This window comes from Halichoeres trimaculatus, unplaced genomic scaffold, assembly GCF_033239565.1.
Source record: "Halichoeres trimaculatus isolate MK-OKI-2021-1 unplaced genomic scaffold, fHalTri1.1 fHalTri1_scaffold_8, whole genome shotgun sequence".
Classification (NCBI taxonomy): Eukaryota; Metazoa; Chordata; class Actinopteri; order Labriformes; family Labridae; genus Halichoeres; species Halichoeres trimaculatus.
Window position 1 is genome coordinate 36771421 of NW_027437186.1, and position 19476 is coordinate 36790896.

At 39.0% G+C, this 19476-nt stretch overlaps 1 protein-coding gene across 5 annotated transcripts in view; it reads right to left on the minus strand.

Moving 5' to 3' along the window:
- The window catches only part of macrod2 (mono-ADP ribosylhydrolase 2), a 925620-nt gene that overhangs the window by 278094 nt on the left and 628050 nt on the right, over positions 1 to 19476 (minus strand). For all 5 annotated transcript variants that reach the window (XM_074676103.1, XM_074676102.1, XM_074676100.1 and 2 more), the window contains exon 6: positions 12767 to 12888. In XM_074676103.1, the coding sequence (XP_074532204.1) occupies positions 12767 to 12888 (122 nt within the window). The remainder of the gene's footprint in view (positions 1 to 12766; positions 12889 to 19476) is intronic.

Sequence of the window (19476 nt, forward strand, 5' to 3'; positions counted from 1 at the left end):
AGCATCGCATTTCTACATGGGAGAGACGTGAGAGCTGTGCACCTGACTTAGCATGTTAGCACAAGCTAATCATGGGTACTTGACACATACCTGGTTTTAAGATGATACTCGACATCCTGCCATCAGTCATTTTTAGCTACAGATCAGTGATGTCCCGTAACTATTATTTTCAGTCTGCTATCAAACTAGCTGTTATTGCTTATATTAAAGGTAGGGTCTGCAGGAGTTTTTGTTACTTGCTCAAAACACAACATTGAAACTGGGCTCCTCCCCCTTGGCTCAGTGCCAGCAGCAGCCCACACCCACAGCCTCTGACCGGGACTACGTGAACACACTCATTAGCCCAGCAACCACCTGTAGCATCGCATTTCTACGTGACTTAGCATGTTAGCACAAGCTAATCACGGGTACTTGACACATACCTGGTTAGCAGAAAGCTAACTCACCTAGCTCCTCAAGTTCCTGAAAGCAAGAGAAAGTTGAGCCAAGCTTCACCCTCATTTAGGAAAAAGCTTTATCTGTTTGGAGTTTCGTTTCACTTTTGTTGTTTTTCTTCCTCCGTGCTACGTCTGCTAGCATAGCTGCTCTGATTAGCTTCTTCCACCCGCTAATCAACACACAAAGTCACTTGCGCACTGTGTGATTTGTGCTAATGCTTACTCTTTGCCCAGAAACTCCCTGGAACAACCAAAACATCCACATCCAGGCAGAGGAGGAGGTTTGAGGCAGACACAGACACTGACACACATGTATAAAGGCCCAGAGGAGATGATTGAGCAGGCTTATTCCTGAAAGTTGACCTTTATTTTTTTAAGTAAAATCCTGCAGACTCTACCTTAAATAACTAACGATTACATTCGAAATAACTGATTTGGATATCTCGTCAATTTCTCCTTCATTTCAAGAAGTTCTCACTGGATGTTTGCTTTGCTTATATGTGACTGTGATACTCGACTGAGACCATGTCCCAGTTTGTAGACCATCTGAAACCAGTTTTTATGTTAACATAGAAAAAGCAGATACTGGCGCATTCAAACTCTTGCAAATGGAATCAATATTTTATCATTAAAAGCAGAAAAAGTTGTAATGAAAGTAGCAGAGGTCGTTATAAGAGCAGATGGTGTAGAATCATTTTATAATGATGCTGAGTCTAAGAAACTACAGACAAATCAAGTGGAGAAAGAGCTTTTTGCATGTGAAACAAAACATAATCGCACTCCCAAAAAGGAGCCAAAGGAATTCAGTCCAACACAAATATCTTTTCTTCAACATGTGAAACCATAAAGTAACATCTGCGTCTGGCATTAGATGAAAGTTTCTCCTTCACTTTCTTTTTCATTTTACATTTTGGCTTTTCTACTCCTCTGTGACACATAAGCTTTTATTCATTGAACACAGGTGCATGCAGCACAGCGCAGCAGGAAGGAAACGTGCAGACTGCTAAAAACTGATAAATCTGGGAAGTATGTGAGCAGAAGACAGGGTCTGTCGGGAGCATCACTCAAATAATCTCTTTTACCTCCCCCCAAACCTGCGCTACATAATTACAAGTGCCTGTGAAGGTCCGCAGAGAGACCACAGTTCATCTGCAAATTAAGCTCTCCAAATATTGTCACACAGAAAATGAGCCGGCTTCTCCTGCAGAGGAATTCAAAGTATGAGCTAAGAGGAATCTCGGGTGATACGGACTCAAAGACCAACAGCGGTGTGTAAGCAGATCAGCAGTAAACCTCTCCGTCTCTCGTCCCAATTAATGGCACAGTTTACTTTACTGTAATCACGAGCCAAGTATGGGCACAATCAAGCCTCTTCGCTTCCCTCGGCCATTATATAATTAAATCTGCAGTCGCCTGCACTCGCGGACAATAATTTATAAGAGAGGGTAAGGAAGCGGATAGAGGAAAGTTTGTGCTCGGTGTGTTCCGCGCATGAATGAAAATTAATTAATCACTTGGGGAATCAGCACAACGGAAATGGAAAAGGGTGGAGAACAAAGTCGTTAAGTTTGATGTGGTAGTATTTGGAAACATAAATAATGTCAAAGACCCTCCAGTGCACTTAAACACTGCAGTAAAAAACACTTTCTCAAATATACCCAGTGACCTACATTAAGAAAGGGGACACAGTAAAGTTTTCATAGTGTATTTCATGATATTCACAGGAACAGAGGAGATGCTTTTAAAACTGGTCGGCCTAAGCAGACTAAAGGCAGGCGTCTGCATCTTTGACTTTCAAAGGAGCCATTTTTCCTCAGCTCACCTGGATTAAATCATTCTGGGGCCAGAAAATCAACTTTATCTTCACAATAAAGACGTGAATAAATTCTATCCCAAGTTTAAATCTAAGGGATTATTAAATAAATGACATATTTTTTGAAATTATGAAATTTTTAGGTAAAGTATTACTTTTTCATTTTTAGAAAATTTGCAAAATTAAAAGAAAAAAAAAAGAAATTTCAAACATTTTTAAAAAGTTCATAATTTTGCAAAACTTTATTTATTAATCTATCTATTTATTTGTATCCATTTATTTATTTAGTTAGTTATTTCAAATTTCAAAATTTTGGTAAAACTTCAAAAGAATAAAAAACCTGAACTTAAAGGAAAAAAAAGTAATTAAAATTTGAAACGTTTTCTGAAGTTAATAATTTTGCAAAAAAGAATTTTTTATTTTTTATTAATTTTAAATCTCAAAATTTTGGAAAAACTACAAAAGAATAAAAAAACCTAAACTTAATGGAAAAAATTCAAAAACATTTAATTTTATAATTTTTTCAAAAAAAATATTTTTTTTTAAATTTATTTTATTAGCTGTGTTTTATATATATATATATATATATATATATATATATATATATATATATATATATATATATATATATATATATATATATATATATATATATATATAAATTTCATAATGTTTAAAAAAAATCAAAAAGATTAAAAAAAAACTGAAATAAAAAAATAATATTTTTTTAAACAGATTTCTATGACATGCAAACATTGAAAAAATAATTGGACATTAAAAAAAATCAAATATTAACAAGATTGCTAAAATTTAAAAAAATTTGGAATTTGTAAAATTTGCAAATATTTTAAAGTTTACTAAAATTTAAAAAAAATTGAATTTTAAGAATTGCAAAAATAATAAACTTCCAAAAGGATACTTGAATTTAATAAAACATATTGATAATTCTGCCCCACTTTTAAGTATTTGTTGTTTACTAATGTCTTGCCACTTATTAAACATGTATCTCTGGCTGACACGTTGGCAGTTTAATAAATAAGAGGAGCTGTAGGAGGTGAAGAAGAGCAGTGGAAGGCTTTATTGATAGGTTATTTGGTTTAGCAAAATGTTAATCCATGGTTTTATGTAGTATCAATGTCTTTAATCATTAATACCCTCTGTAAGAAAAATATAAAAATTCTTTATTTCAATAATATTTTGTAAAGCTACAAGGAGCCACTGCAGAGGAGTCAAAGGGCCGCATGAGGCTCCAGAGCCGCAGGTTGAACACCCTTGGTCTGTGTCATCCTGCCCTCCACAGCTGAGTGCATAGCTTGCAGGAAGACACCTCAGGGGCACAGTGGCTTACACAATGACACAGTGTTTGTTTGGTCTTCATTTAATGTCCCTGTCAAGTTAAAGAGATTATCTGCAAGCGGCAATCGGCTGTCATCTTCAATAGTAACAGATATTATTTGCAGGAATGCATTCTGGGAACCATGTTGGGTAAAAAGAAAGGGAACAAATGCACCTAGCAGCCTTGGAATGGGCCCACAGAGAAGGGTGGCTAATCCTATCTTTCTACACCATTCATCTCCAATCCACTTGGCTTTCAGCGTTTTTCTCAACGGGCAATTTGTGGCTTCCCTGCTGGATCCCTCTGAAGCCAGCGTGTTATGACTGCAAAACACTTCCAGGGCCGCCTGGGAGACGACGAGGAGGCCACTAAATGCAGTCTGCGACCCTGTCACTGTCCACACTGACAGCTGCCAGCCCACTGCCCGCTGCCAGGAATAGCTTAATGACAGATACTTTCGAAAAACATCAAATAGTGGCCTGTCAACGTCAAATTAGGAACAAAAGAGAGGCTCAGTTGCTCACAAGATCATTAGTCAACGAGTAAACGCTGTCTATTTACCCACGAGGCTAGTTATTTTGTCTCAACAGAACACTCCCCAGAGGCTGGAAAGGAAAGCTAAATTACATGAAACAATAATGATGTTTTGGATAAACATAGCTATCCTTTTATTGTAAAGGTCACAGTCGAAGGAGTGTTAAATACGCTCTCCGAAATGAAACAGAATCTGAGGCTGAATGGCTTCCAGATGGTGGCGTCCCCCTCCACGCAGTCTGTCTCTTTCTGCCTGACAGATGCTGACTTCGCTTCCAGGGAAGAATCCGAGCAGCCGTCTGTGACTAACTATGACAGGGGAACCTGCATTAACCGTCTCCTCAGTCCCGGGCACTGTGCGGCACAGAGGAGGCCCCCCAGGGTCTGACTGTGCAGATACTGTACACACAGACCCACCAGAGCAGAGGATCTTGATTGCGTGATATCATTCGTGGAGCAGGGGGAGGATGTGATTGGCAGGTCTCAGTCAGGGGTTAAAAATGTGCATGTTTTGTACACGGCACGGCTCCTTCACAAACAAACAAATTACTGAAGTTTCAGCTGCTTGTTTTCAGGAAATCCAGTCGATGCGGTGGAGTGATACTGCTGAGTAGTGATTTCCCCAAACAACCTCAGTCCAAATAGACAATAATACTGTAACAAGGCGTGCTCCATATATCAGAGCAGCCATGATGAGACCTATTTAAAAGTCCTGGCTCAAGCACGTATTGATATCCTGCTGGAGCATCTTCCCTCCCATCGACCGCGGAGGCAGTGTTATTATCACAATTCATGTCTCGAATCAATCCGCAGAAATCCATATTTCTAGCTATATTTCCTCTTTTTCTCCTCACCTGAGCCTCCCCGAGAAGCAAACAGCACACAGCAGTGTAACAAGCAGCGAGCAGAGGAGGGGGCTGTTTGACAATGTGCTGCTCCTCAGCACAAAGCTGCAGCTCTGCTCACAGGCTGCACAACTCCCACGTCTCCCCTGAGTGATGTCGCAGAGCCCGGCCCGAGCGGTGCTGGCTGTGGTCAGTCAGAGCCCAGGGAGCGGTGACAGCCTGCCGCTCTTTCAGCCACGGCAGGGGAAAAAAAAAAGAAGAGGAAGAGAGGAGAAAGCAGTGGAGCAGAAGAGTCTTCTAGGCAGAGATGAAATGAGCAGAGAACGCTGTAACAGCACAGGCACAGATGCCCCAGGAAGATGCAGGAAAGACACAGTGTACGCACACGGGCACAAATACACGCTATCACTTTCCAACATGCACTGCAGCCAAATGATTTGGAAAACACAGCTCAATAGACCATCCAGCCATTAGATATTTATCCAGTGAATAAGACAGCCAGGGAGAGTGAGTTGGAGGATGAACTGCTCCAGAGAGCTTTCCACTTCAGTGTGGGGGTTAAGCGGCAGGTTTCTTGGCTCAGGTCGATCGCCATTTTTCAACTGGATGCCAATAGGAAGATTTAAAGCTGCTTCCAACAGTTACTGTTTTCTCCACGGGCCAGAGGTCATGTAGTACAACAATCTCCACACATCTGCCTTTTTAATTCAAGACTGAAAAAGGTATCCAGCACACGTTTTAAGACCTTAATAAAAAACATGACCCTGAAACTTCAACAGCTTCAAAGAGGAGTGGAAATATTTCACACTGGGATGCAACACTCACTTCTACTTTGGCACAAAAAAAATAATTTGTGTTTGGTAGGTTATTTCTTTGTAACAATGCTTTTGCCAATAAAGTGCGTACACTTGAAAAGTCTATTTAGTTTATCCCACATCCTCCCTTCAATGCCAAACAGCTAGAAGCATCAGTATATCAAACTTAAAACAGTTGGGTTAGAAATACCACAGTTTGGGCTGTTTTATATCCCCCAAATTTTGGGTCGAAATGAATTATAATTCTGGGTTGTTTTAACCACATATATTTAAACCTTTACACAAATGAAAATGGTGGCTTTATTCAGCTTCATTCCAGACAAATTTCATGAGGCCGTGGAGTAGAGCTGAACAATTAATTGAATTTAAACCAACATCAAAATGTAATAAAATGCAATTTTTAAATCGCCAAGGCTGCAATTTAATTAAAAAAAAAAAAAAAAAAAAAAAAAGTTAGTAAGATTTTCATACATTTGATATTTATGTTCACACAGCGTTTCTTTTTCATTTCATAGAATAGCGAATTCCACAAGTTGACACATTTCAACGGTTAGCCAGAGATTTGGGTTTGTTCATATTTCTGCACTGTATTTTGTGTCAGATTCTAATTTATTTTTTATATATCATTGGTCATACCAGGCCTTTGTTCCTTCCTCTGATTTTATTTAAGGTAATTAACGATAATTATATTATATGTTTTCAAGCTTTCAGTTAAATCATTCAGTCAGTATTCTACTGTGGTTGTGGTAGTTAAACTAGGGACGTCCCGATATTACATTTTCACTTCAGATTCGATACTGATACTGCAGCATTGAGTATTGGCCGATACTGATATTAATCTGATAAGATATCAGCATTAAACATACATACTTTTATTACTTATTTTGTAGTATGTCTGTCATGTTAGAAAAGGCTTGATTAAGTGATATTATTCAAACAAAGTACAGTAGTCAGCAACAGTATGAGGAAAAACTGACCCATTTATTATTAACCAATGGGTAACAATAATTTTAACATTAAACATAAGAATATACTAGTAACTGAATAAAATAAAGAATAAAATTGAAGACCCAGAAAACAACGTAAATAAAACAAATAAAAATAGCAGGAGGGGAGTCTGGAATATAGACTGCTTATATCGGGGTGTTTTTATCAGAGATTTTAGATTTGTTCCGATACGATACCGATATTTGTTTTTTTGCTGATATTGGACCGATATCCGATATCAATATCGGACTCGGACACCTCAAAGTTGGTCAAACTATGGAACGGTTTGTGTTTAATGAATAATGTAGAAGATAAACACCATCCCAAAAAAATGGAATGCTAAATTGCAATTGCAATATTGGTCCAAAAAATTGCAATTGGAGCACTAACAGTCCGTCCGTGCTATGGAACATGGACAAGAGGTCTGTGCTTTAAAGCGCAGACAGCCGGTCTACGCTGCAGATCACACACAGCCGTTAGTGGCAAACACAGCCCAAGCTTCTCATATATGCGCTGATGTGCTGTACAGCAGGGTCTCATATCCACTGTGCTCCCTCCTCACTCATGGTTACGAAGCAGCGCCACAACAAAAATGACTTTGCAAAACACAATGTCTTAAAGCAAAAATGAGCAGTTTTTTTTTTTCAAGTAAAGGCAGTTATTTGAAGTTTGGTAACAGAGCACAGGAGGTCCTTGACCTATGTTGTTTTGACTTTAGGACACCAACAAATAGATGTAGATACTTTTTGAAGTTACGCCACACTGTTCGTAAGCTCCTATGACGCGTATGAATAATCAGCATCGTCCACTTTGTCTCAAGTCGCATCATAGTATAGGTTGTCTGTGTTTGTGCTCTGTAAGTTTCTCTGTATCCTCACCTCTTTTGCATCATGGACATAAAAAAGAAAGCAGGATCAGTATAATAAAAAAAAATGTATTTGGATAGTTATTTACAGATTTAGGAGGTATTTAGGGTAAAAATCCGACTTACGGAAAATTTCGGGTTACAAGGATGGATTTTAACTCAGCACTTGAGTTGCACAAAAATGACCAAAAACACATGTAATTAACCCACTAAGGGTTAAACATGCGATAACACGGCTGTTTTGCTGTCATTAGCTCTGTCATGTGATAATTTTCAGATCGTACAGTTTACCCAAAGTCAGGGACATTTTTTTTTTACTTTTTGTCAAAGAAGGAAAAGATTCTGTCTTTATTTGATTGCAGTAAATCCTAAACAACCTGAAAAATAACAAATAAACTCAGAGATAACTCCTGAACTCAGCCAGGAACCGCCGCAGGATGCCTGAGAGGAACATCTTCCCAGTTGTGTCCCATCAGAGCTGTAAATCAGGGCAGAGCTCATCACTGAGGGACTGGAGGAGCTCTGCTCCAACTACTGCAGGAACTTGTAAATGTTCAGTACTACACACTGAGCTGCCCCAAGGTAAAGGCAATACATTTCCACTTCTAAAATGAATTCCCTGTTAGCTCTCTGTCTTGACATGCTTCTCCTGTGTTTCACTTTCAGATGAGACAACTGTGGTAGCCCAATGTTTTGTAGCCTAAAGGGTGGCTTTGAGCTCCTCCAAACGAGGATTAACTACCCGGCTCGGCTTCTTTTTAATCTTTCATGCTGAAGTTTATTTTGTGTTAGGCTTTGTTTTGACTCCTATTCCTCTGTAATGCCCTGGAATCCCCATTAGGGAGCCGGGCTTCTAGGATTCCCATCTGCGCCCCCCTCTTTTACCCACTTTGTGGACCCACTTGGCGGGGAGCCGGTCTTCGGTGGGATCTCTTGTTTCTCTCACATAGCAGAGCTCGCAGTGAGACCCTTTCAGATGAGTCAGAATGAGCTTAGCCCTGATCAGCTATCCAAAAACTCGGTCTCATTGTGCTCGGCACCGAGGGACTGCAGGGCCGTCTGAATTCAGACTACAGAGTGAAGTCTTGCATATCAGGGCAGGCAGGAGGAAAACAAAACCAAGGCCCCGTGGTTGCTGGAAGAAAGAGCTATTTCCCCTTCACGTTTTATAAAAAGGCGATCCGTCGTCCTTGAAGCAAGGAGAGCTGAAATGGACTGCAGCTAAGATAATGTAATGACTGGGCTCATCCTACAAGGCCAGTCAATCACAGAACACCACTGTTTTCCCTCTAAGGCCTGCCCAACGTGCAGCAGCTGTACAAATATATTAGCCAGGATCCCAGCAGCTCCCAGTAAAACACAAGCCCTGTTTCTCCTAAATATGTGGATCATTGGATAAATAAATCAGGAGATAGACTTAAACCAAGTCAATCCTTGGAATGTGACAGAAACAAACGGGATCGGAGCATGTGTGGATGAAAACACTTGGACTGTTTACACGTCTTGTAATGAGGCTCAGGAGGCTCGACGCGGCTCTCACTGAGCCGGGAAGGTTTTAACTCTGCGCCTGAAGCCTTTACTGAACTGAAATATAACTTTTGGCCAATTAACCTTTGATTAAAGCTTTAATGTTGTTTTGGGAGGATCGAGACTTGTTGAAAAAACTGCTTGAACATCAATCGAATTGAGACACGTTTAACAGAGATTTAGACCTGATATCAAAGTATTTTACCCCACACTGCAAAAAACTGAAACTGTCTTATTCTAAACAGAAATTGTTGTATTAGACTTGATATGAGCCACATTTAACTGACCAGTCCGGACAAACGTCTTATTTAAAGAATAATGTAACGTTTCTCTTGTCCCATTTGCAGATTTTTAAACTTGTTACAACAAATTCAGACCTCATTTTCTCTTTAAATAACTTGACATAAGACATTTTTCTGGACTGGTCAGGCAAATTTATCTCATATTTAATCTAAAAAGACATTTCTACTGAAAATAAGACAAAAACACTTGATAAGATTTTGGGTTTTTCTAGTGCAAGAGCAAAGACAAACAGTCCACAAAAACTGCTCCCCCTGGTGGCTGGCTGCAGTATAGGTTACCAAAAATCCATCTCCCCAGTCATTCCAGATGGGCTGTGGTCAAACTTTAAAAAATGTATACACCTGGTAGAAATGTTTCTCACGTCTGATTGTTGTGGTGATTTGAAGATATCATTTGGCTGTCTTGTATTCAGGTCCTTTTTTTTCTGAAAAGTTTCGTTTTCATTAGTTATAAGAGGTTTAAAACGAGGTTTACGTCAAGTTTAACGATGATTGACAGCTGCTGTAGTGCATTTTTTATCCCAGGGATTGTTAAAAAGGCCAAAAGGAGAGCCAAAAAGATATTAGACTCTCCAAAGAAAAAAATTAAATAAATATATTTTTAGGGAAATCCCGATCCTGATAACAATCCTTAGTATCAGATCAGGCCCAATTTTGGCTTTTTTTAAAAAACATCGGTAATCAAAAATTTTAGCCGATCCTCTGAACCTATTATACGCTTAAGCCATCATTGCTTATGGCTTGCTGAAAGCCATTATAAGAATTGATTTTTTATTATTTTTATTTTATTTTATTTTTTTACAGAATTTAATCAGAAACCGTTTGTTTTCTACAAATGTTGTATGAAAAGTGAGATTCATGAAATTCTCCCGTCTTTTGCAGCATGTTAAGATGAAGGGGCAACATCTGTTCAATAAAAATGAAGCCTATGAGGAAGCACTGAAAGTTGCTATTCATTGAGAATCAGCTTGAGTCTGGCTGTTGAAAGACTGGAAGTCACGTACACACCCAGCCTGAAAAACAGAGTTTACAGCATCAAAAACATATTTACAGCCTAGTTCAAAAACAGCTTGTGCTAAAACGCTGATTTTTCTATCCGCACACTGTACTGAGAGTGAACTTTTTCTATCTCTGCGGTTTAGAAGTTATTAGGATCATTTGATTTGACCGCCTGGCGCCCTGTAGCTGCTCGAAGAAAAACTCAAAGCAGACGTCATAGTGAATGTGGCTGTGTCCGTTGATTGCTTTTATTTCACGGTTTCAGGAACAGATGGGTGACTTCATGGATGCTTCGTCCATGTTTTATACAGTCTATGGTTAAGACATGTTTCTGGCTTCCTCTGTGATACATTCAGGTACCCTCCGAAACTTGAGAATCTGATGATTATCCCAGTGTTTTCAGATGTTGGATTGGACCTGGCAGCTCCTAGGTTCATCTCATTTCTGTATTTTCCCTATGTTTGTTCTCTTATGTGTCTTGAAAGGGATGTAACTGAAATGAAATTCCCCCCTCGGGGATCAACAAAGGTTTTTCTGATTCTGATTCTGATTCTGGACCAACGGTTTGTAACCAGTTATTTTAAAATCAGTGGTTTTTTGATCCCGCCGACCGGTTTAGGATCCAGAGGGTTTTAATTTTAAAAATAGCTGGAGTTAGAAGTAGTAGTCAGAAAGTTAAATGGACTTAATAAGCTCAAGACATATTTTTTTTTTTATATTTAGTATTGTTAACACACAAAACAAAATGTGTCCAGCTTCACTTTCTCACTTCTTCAGCAAAGTTTAGTATTATTATTATTATTGGCTTCAAAACCATCCAATCGTAAAAGGCAGAGCCACGCTTTCCACTCAATATGCAGTCTAAGTCCAAAACAAACACAAGATACTTGTCCCTTATGAAAAGAATATTTCTTAATCCTAGCTGTGCTGTGATAAGTTGCATGACGCACACAGTTTCCACTTACTGAAGTTCACGACCTCTAATTGTCCTCAGAACCCAAACATGGTGTCAGACAGGAAGTGAGAGCCTGGACATCCAAAGGGAACTTCTGTGGACCAGTTTTCTGTCAAGTTTTTCTCTTTTTATCCACATCTGTAATTTTTAGTTCAAAAAAGTTTTCCTGACATTTTCACAAACCCTTCGTTGACCTTCAGGAACAATCTGACAGGAACTCGTCGTTATGCGGTGGATGACAGTCTGTGGTGATATTTTAAGAGTGGCTCATTATTTCTTCTGAGTGATATTTTGAAGCCTGAGATCAGCGGGCGTGCTGTTGATTTTGATATAACTTCCAAACACTCATCACTACTTCTCTCATTCGGCCTCACAATCTGTTTAATTGCCACCTTGAGGTGTCTGTCACACTCACAATAAGTCATCAGGGCAGGGATTTGTCACAATCATCTTTAATGAAACTCATCTACTCCTCTGCCTGTTGGTAAGTACCTGCAGTGATTGGCCTCTGATGAGGCTGCAGGACAGTGGGCTGGTGCAGAAAATGTGATTTGTAGCCGTCGGTGGCGACACTGGTTTGTTTACCAGCTGTAGGCCGAGGTAAATCCATACGTCACGTGGAGCGGACTGGAACATACGGTTCAGATCAGGCCAGAGGCTGGGACACTGAATGATCGGCCGCTGCCAGCTGTGGATTGTGTGGGCATTGTGTTGTCTAAGCCCCTGTGAGTCAGCCGCAGCCACTAAACCTCAGGCTTTCTGTGTTTTAAAGGAGAAAAGGCTTCGCTGACAGGTGGCACAGACGGGAGGAGGAACTGGAACGTCTGAGAGGCTTTTTGGCTGACTGACATTTCAGATTTTTAAAAAACAGAAATTACAAATTGCATATCAACATTAAAAGCCTTTGGAGAATTTTAAAAGGTTGGGTTTTCTCACCTGTAAGTGGCTTTCCAAACAATGACAGAGGAAAAAATGGCGTTGTTATTTGTGTTGGCAAAATGAAGAGGCGCCTTTCATTTAGTCACAAGCCAAAGTAGTCCTCATGAAAGCCTTCATTTGACAAACATGAAACATTACCATTTTGTTGTGTTCTGTGCTGCTTTTGTGTAAATAAAGAAGATTAAAGGCTTTTCAGAACTGTATCAGAAATGAAAGATGCTAAATCCTTTTGTTCTTGTACCTTTTCCAAATTTCCTAAAAAATTCAAACTGTTTTTTTTTTTTCACTGAAGGCTTACTCGCTGACAAACAGAAACGCCGACACATGTAATTTGTGTCTTTCAAGCTGCAGAGCAGAACAGAGACACATTTTTTCTCTCATGTTAGCGTGTTAGCGTGTTAGCTGTACTCACCACAGTGCTCAAGCCGTGCTCCTTCATCAGTCTGAGGGAGTTCTGGTAGCAGGAGGTGAGGTCGTTGGTCTCAGTCGGGCCCACATGACCTCTGGCCACCGGGCCCACAGTGTGGATCACATCTTAGAGGGAGAAGGAGAGAGAGAAGGGACAAAAAGCTTGGGTCATGATTTCATTTTCATATATTTCAAAAACACACCCACTGGTCACTTTATTAGTTCCAACTGTCCCATCGCTCGTTTATGCAAATTCCTAACCAGCCAATCACATGGTCGCAATGCATTTAGTCATGGTGAAGACGATCTGCTGCAGCTCAAAGCGAGCATCAGAATGAGGAAGAAAGATGGTTTAAAGGACTTTGAACGTGACATGGTTGTTGGTCTGAGTATTTCAGGAACAGCTGATCTACTGGGATTTTAACCCACAACCATCTCTAGGGTTTACAGAGAATGGTCCCAAAAAGAGAAAATATCCAGTGAGCAGCAGTTCTGTGGGACAAAATGCCTTGTTGATGCCAGAGGTCAGAGGAGAATGGACAGACTGGTTGGAGCTGATAGAAAGGCAACAGTAACTCAAATAACCACTGGTTACAACCGAGGTCTGCAGAAGAGCATCTCTGAACACACAACACGTCCAACCTTGAGGCAGATGGGCTACAGCAGCAGAAGACCACACCGGGTGACCCTCCTGTCAGCTAAGAACAGGAAACTGAGGCTACAATTCACACAGCAACACCAAAACTGGACAATAGAAGATTGGAAAAACGTTGCCTGGTCTGATGAGTCTGGATTTCTGCTCCACATTCAGATGGTAGGGTCAGAATTTGGCCTCAACAACATGAAAGCATGGATCCATCCTGCCTTGTATCAACGGTTCAGGCTGCTGCTGCTGGTGTAATGGTGTGGGGGATATTTTCTTGGCTCACTTTGGTCCCCTTAGTACCAACTGAGCATGGTTTAAAGTCCACAGAAAAAAAAAAAGAAAGAAAGAAAGAAAAAAAAAGGAAAAAAGAAAAAAGAGGAAAAAGAAAGGAAAAAAGAAGAAAAAAGAAATAAAGAAAAAAAAGAAAAAAAAGAAAAAAGAAAGAAAAAAAGAAAAAAGGAAAAAAGAAAAAAAAGAAAGGAAAAAAGGGAAAAAGAAAAAAGGGAAAAAAAGAAGAAAAAAGGAAAAAAAGAAGAAAAAAGGAAAAAAAGAAGAAAAAAGAAAAATAGAGAAATAGAGAAAAGTAGAGACAAAAGAATGAAAAAAGAAAAAAAAAGTAAAAGAAAAAAGAAAAAAGAAAGAAAGAAAGGAAAAAAGACAAAAGGAAAAAAAGGAAAAAAGAAGAAAAAAAAAGGAAAAAAAAGAAGAAAAAAAAAAACTCCACAGACTTTCTAAGTATTGTTGCTGACCATGTCCATCCCTTTATGAGCACAGTGTACCCATCTTCTGATGGCTACTTCCAGCAGGATAACGCTCCATGTCATAAAGCTGGAATCATCTCAGACTGCTTTCTTCAACATGACAATGAGTTCCCTGTACTCAAATGTCCTCCACAGTCCCCAGATCTCAATCCAATAGAGCACCTTTGGGATGTGGTGGAACGGGAGATTCTCATCATGGATGTTCAGACCACAAATCTGCAGCAACTGTGTGATGCTATCATGTCAATATGGAGCAAACTCTCTGAGGAATGTTTCCAGGACCTTGTTTATGGCAAGCCCTTTTAACATTTAATAGCTGCATTTGACTCTCTGGAATTAACATTATAGATATCAACAACATAATTGTGACTAGCCAAAATTCAATTTTGACTAGTCACAATTACAGTAAGAGATATCTGTAACTCAGTTTCCACTAGTCAAACTGAGTTACAGATATCTGCAATGACTCCCTGAAAGCTGCCCTTCGCCCCATCTTGCATCCTAAATGTCACTTGCAGATATCTCTAATTCAGTTTGGACTATCCAGAATTACCGTTAAAGATATCTGAAATGTGATTTTGACTGTCAGAAATGTGTTCATGACGCTGGACATGCGAGGCTTCCCATTGGATACTGACCCAAATAAACTGGAGGAGAGAAGAGAAAAAATCATTTTAACAGTTTCCTAGCAGAAGAAATGGCGATTGCCGTCATCGACAAGATATTTAGAAAAATGCCATGAAATAGAACAAATTTGTAATCAGGGACTTTGTGGGAAACAAGAGCTACGTTTACTAGAGAGTTGTGCGAGAAATCTACGAGTTTTGTCATCATTACAGATATCTGCAACAACAATTCGCCTAGTCGAAACTCTGTTTCGAGATATCTCTAACCACAATTAATTTAAAGATATCTGTAACTTGATTATAGATATCTGCAACTAAAATATGACTATCCATGAATCTAGTTGCAGATATCTACAATTTCATTCTGACTAGGCGTAATTCCAGTTCAAGATATCTATAACGGCATTTTGACTAGTCAAAGTGTAATTAAAGATATCTATAAATGCTATTATAGATATTTTTTAATAGAAGGGGGTTGAAGATATCTTGATTTGGAATTGTGACTAGCCAGAATGAAATTGTAGATATCTGCAACTAGATTTATGGATAGTTATAATTTAGTTGCAGATATCCACATCTCACATTGTGGCTATCTATAACTGAATTTAAGATATCTGTAATGAGAAACCCCACACACATGAATGGGGAAAGGGGCGTGATTTGTCCTAGGAGGAATTAAGTTGTGGATACCTGAAATTACAATTGTGGATAGGAATAATGTCACTGTGGATATCTGAAATGTTCAACTTGACCAGGAAGAAATGAATTGCGGATATCTGTATGAAATATCCAGACTAGCTATTAAATGTTAGAAGGGCTTGTCATACTTGTTGAGTCTATGCCATGAAGGATTAAGGCAAAAAGGGGTCTTACAAGGCGACAGGTTGAGTGAAGGTGAGTCTTAAGTCCTCTGACAAACACCTACGTTGTGCTCACCCCTCAGTCAAATCACCACACCCATGATTACCTGAGCCTTAACACCCTCACCGTGGACAGGTTGAGTGTATCTACATAAACATCCATCTCATCTTTCCCCACAGCTTGTCCTACAGGTAAAGAGAGAAAAATATCATCCTGCTGCCATTGGACACCAACCGCCATGTCGCACTTGTTTCTAAACCACTGGGCGAAAGAAACTGACATTATCCTTCCTGAAGTCTCCTCATTTGAACCATTTCAGTAAATTTCAATCCCAGGGACGGGCGCAGTAGTTTCAAACATTTTCTTATCCATCGTGCAGTTGGCCTTTAAAAAAAACAAAGCTCAAAAATCTGCAAAACCATCATCAAACACAGAATAAGATCACGTTTTCATTCAGGGTGAGACAATGGAGACGGCTGGAACGACCCCGAGCCTGAAATGAAGGCAGTTATTCAGTAAATGAAACGGCAGCTTAGATAGAAAATCAATTACAAGATTCTTTTATGCCCTCTACTCAAATATTCATATCTCTCCCTGTACTCGCTCTTCCCCTTCGCATGGTAATGTCTTCACCTGCCAATCACCGCTCTCCGTGTCTGGCCGGGCCAGACGGGGGAATGCAGCTTCTTAATTGAATCACAGGAGCGATGACAGGAAAATAAGAGAATCTAAGCAGTGACTTGGCAGAAACATAATCTCCGGCATTCAGCCCGACTCCCTTTAGCCTCCTCAGTGTCGGACAGGACAGGTCGACATCAATATACAAGAAGTAACACCAGCAGAGAGCTGCACAGAGAGGCATTAACACAGACTAACTACAGGAGGGGAACTTCTCTGAAACTCTGCGCGCCGGGCGGCTCTCTGAGAAAGGGCAGCAGAGTTTAGGTGATGTCTTTATGCCGCTGTGATGAATGAACGCTTCCTCTGTTTGTGGAGGAGCAGACGGTTTCAGAGAGCAAAACAGCCAAAGTCTTTATTTCAGTCAGCGGTATCAGCTAAATCTCAATTCACAGCCCATTAAATATAGATCAACTATGACTCATACATTTGCAATTTAACGCATCAGGTCTCCATTTCTGTGCGCTGAAATATTAAAGTCAGCTGAAGGATGGAGAGAGATTTCAGATGTGGTGCAGGTGAGGGCGCGTCAGGATAACACAGCAGTGAGCGTTCACTTCTCTTATGAAACATTTAGCCTCACTTTATCACTGGATATATACAGACATGGAAAAAATTATCAGACCACTTTGTTTCCTTCAATTTCTTCTTCATTTTGATGCCAAAAACAGAGCTTTCAGGCTGTCCATGTTTGTTTCCTGTCTGTTTCAGTCACATCAAGAGTTAGTACTTGACAGCATAACCATTGTTTGTGATGACTGCACCCGTGTGTCTTAGCATCTGCCGTCACAGCAGTCCGTTCTTACTGCAAACAGTCAAACAGATCTGCTTTGTTTTTGGGCTTTGGTTCTCCATTTGGAGTTTGATGATGTTTTCACAGGTTTTCAGTTGGATTGAGATCTGCTGATTGAGCTGGCCAAGGCAGGGTTCAATGTTCAGGTTCTCCACCTCGCCATGTTGTAAGGAGTATTGTCTTGTAGGAAAATCTATCATTTGAGTCAGGAAAGAGTTTTCAAGATAATGGAAGAAGACTGGTTTCAAGAGTAGACCTGTTCATGACCTGGTTCATTTTCCCCAATTCACTCAGACTGAAACAACCCCAAAATTTAATTAGTCTTCACAATAAAGATGATAAAGTGTTTAAATTCAATACATAGTTAATATTTAGGGTATTATCTAAAAGAGAAGTTTTTTGAATTTATGTAATTTAACACGAGATGTCTAAGCTTTTTTTTTTTATTTTAATAAATTGGCCAAATTTGAAAAAGTTATGATAATTCAAAAATTTGCCAATTTATTACAAACAAATTGAATTTGACAAATTTGTGAAATTTTTCTTTATTTATTCATTTAAATGCACAAAATTTGGGGGAGAAATTCTGAAAGAATAAAAGAAACAGATTTAAAAAAAATGCAAAAAAAAAAATCATTAAAGAAAAGCCAAAAAAATATAAAAAATTATATGTGAATATTTAAAAAAATATCTAAATGTCAAAAAATTTGCAAGTATCAAATAAACATGAGTTTTAAAAAAATGCAAATATTTTTAAAAAAATATTTTTGAATGAATACCTGAATTTTTCATTCAAAAAATTTGAGTTCAATAATTTAGCGAATATTTTATGTATTTTTCTATTTATTTATGTATTTAAATGTACAAAATTTGGGAGAAAAAATCCAAAAGAATTACAACAACAAAAAAAACAAACAAACAAAAAAAACAGTTCTTTTAAAATACAAAAATTCAATATAAATATATAATTAAAAAATTTTTTTTTTTAAATATTCCATGTTAATATTAAAAAAAAACTGTTTAAATGTCAAAAAATTTGCATGTATCAAATAAACATAAAATAAAAAAAATGCAAAAGAAAAAAAAATGAAAAGAATACCTGAATTTGATAACATGGATCATTTTGCTCAACTAACATGGTTTTTAGTTGTTTGCTAATGTCTGGCCACACATCACGCTTGTATATTTAGCTGAGACGTTGGCATTTAGAAGTAAAGGAGGAAGTGTAGAAGGTGAAGTAGAGCAGTGGCAGGATTTATTGACAGATGGGATGAAGATTTAGTTCAACTAAATGTTAAAGCAGGGTTTTATTTAGTGTCAGTGTCTTTAATCATCAATACCCTCTGTAAGAAAAATAACAATTCTTTATTTCAATATATTTTTTTTAAAGCTACAAGGAGCCACTGCAAAGAAGTCAAAGGGCCACATGAGACTCCAGAGCCGCAGGTTGAAGACCCTTGTCTATGACTGTATAAACCGTGTGTCTGTTTTCTTAACAGGCGGGGACGATGAAGAGCCCGTCTCTAATCAAGTGGCTCCTCTGCTCTTTCCTAAGTGCTCAGATTTTGTGTTTAGGGGTAAGAAACAGAGAGTGAGGGTGATTCCAGCTTAGCTGAGGTTGGGCTATAATGAGAATGGAGCTGTCTGAAGTATTGTCTTTTTCCAGAATAGCAGGCCAAAAATTGCACAGCACAATGTGGTTATAATGGGACACGTGGTGGGTTGTTTTCTCTGCATAATTCATGAAGTTCTTCACTATAAGAACAGCAACATGCCAATTAGAGAGTGGGCCAGCGCCAAAAACTAGACTACTGGTGAATTCATGAAAATTTAAACAGTTCTTATCTCACGACTACCACCGTCTCCTCCTGTATCTCCAACACTTCCACATCAAATAAATATTTATACAGCTGTGTTTCTGCACGCTGAACGACATGTTTCACTTTGTAGCTAAGGAGGGAAATTACAGCAGGAGCAGCCGTGTCCTGTGGAGCTCAGAAACACCCTGACAGCTGCCTCCGTACCTCTGCGGACTCAAACACAGGTGACCTCTCTACCTCTGGGGGAACTGAAGTGATTTGTTTTGTTTAAAGATAAAGGCACAGGCGTTTTCTGAAGACGGTGAAATCCAAAGATTAGCCAAAGTGTGGCGTTACGGCTCATTAATCTACTGCAGAGTTTGGAAGCTCTGTTGAATCATAATTTACAAGAGGTAGAAAGTCCAGGTCTGCATTGGGCAGACAAACAGGAACTTATCATAATTAACTGGATAATATTAAAGCACAGAGGCATGTCAGTGCCGTGCATTAGCTACGGGCAATTTATCTGTAAAGATGCTCGGCTTAAAGG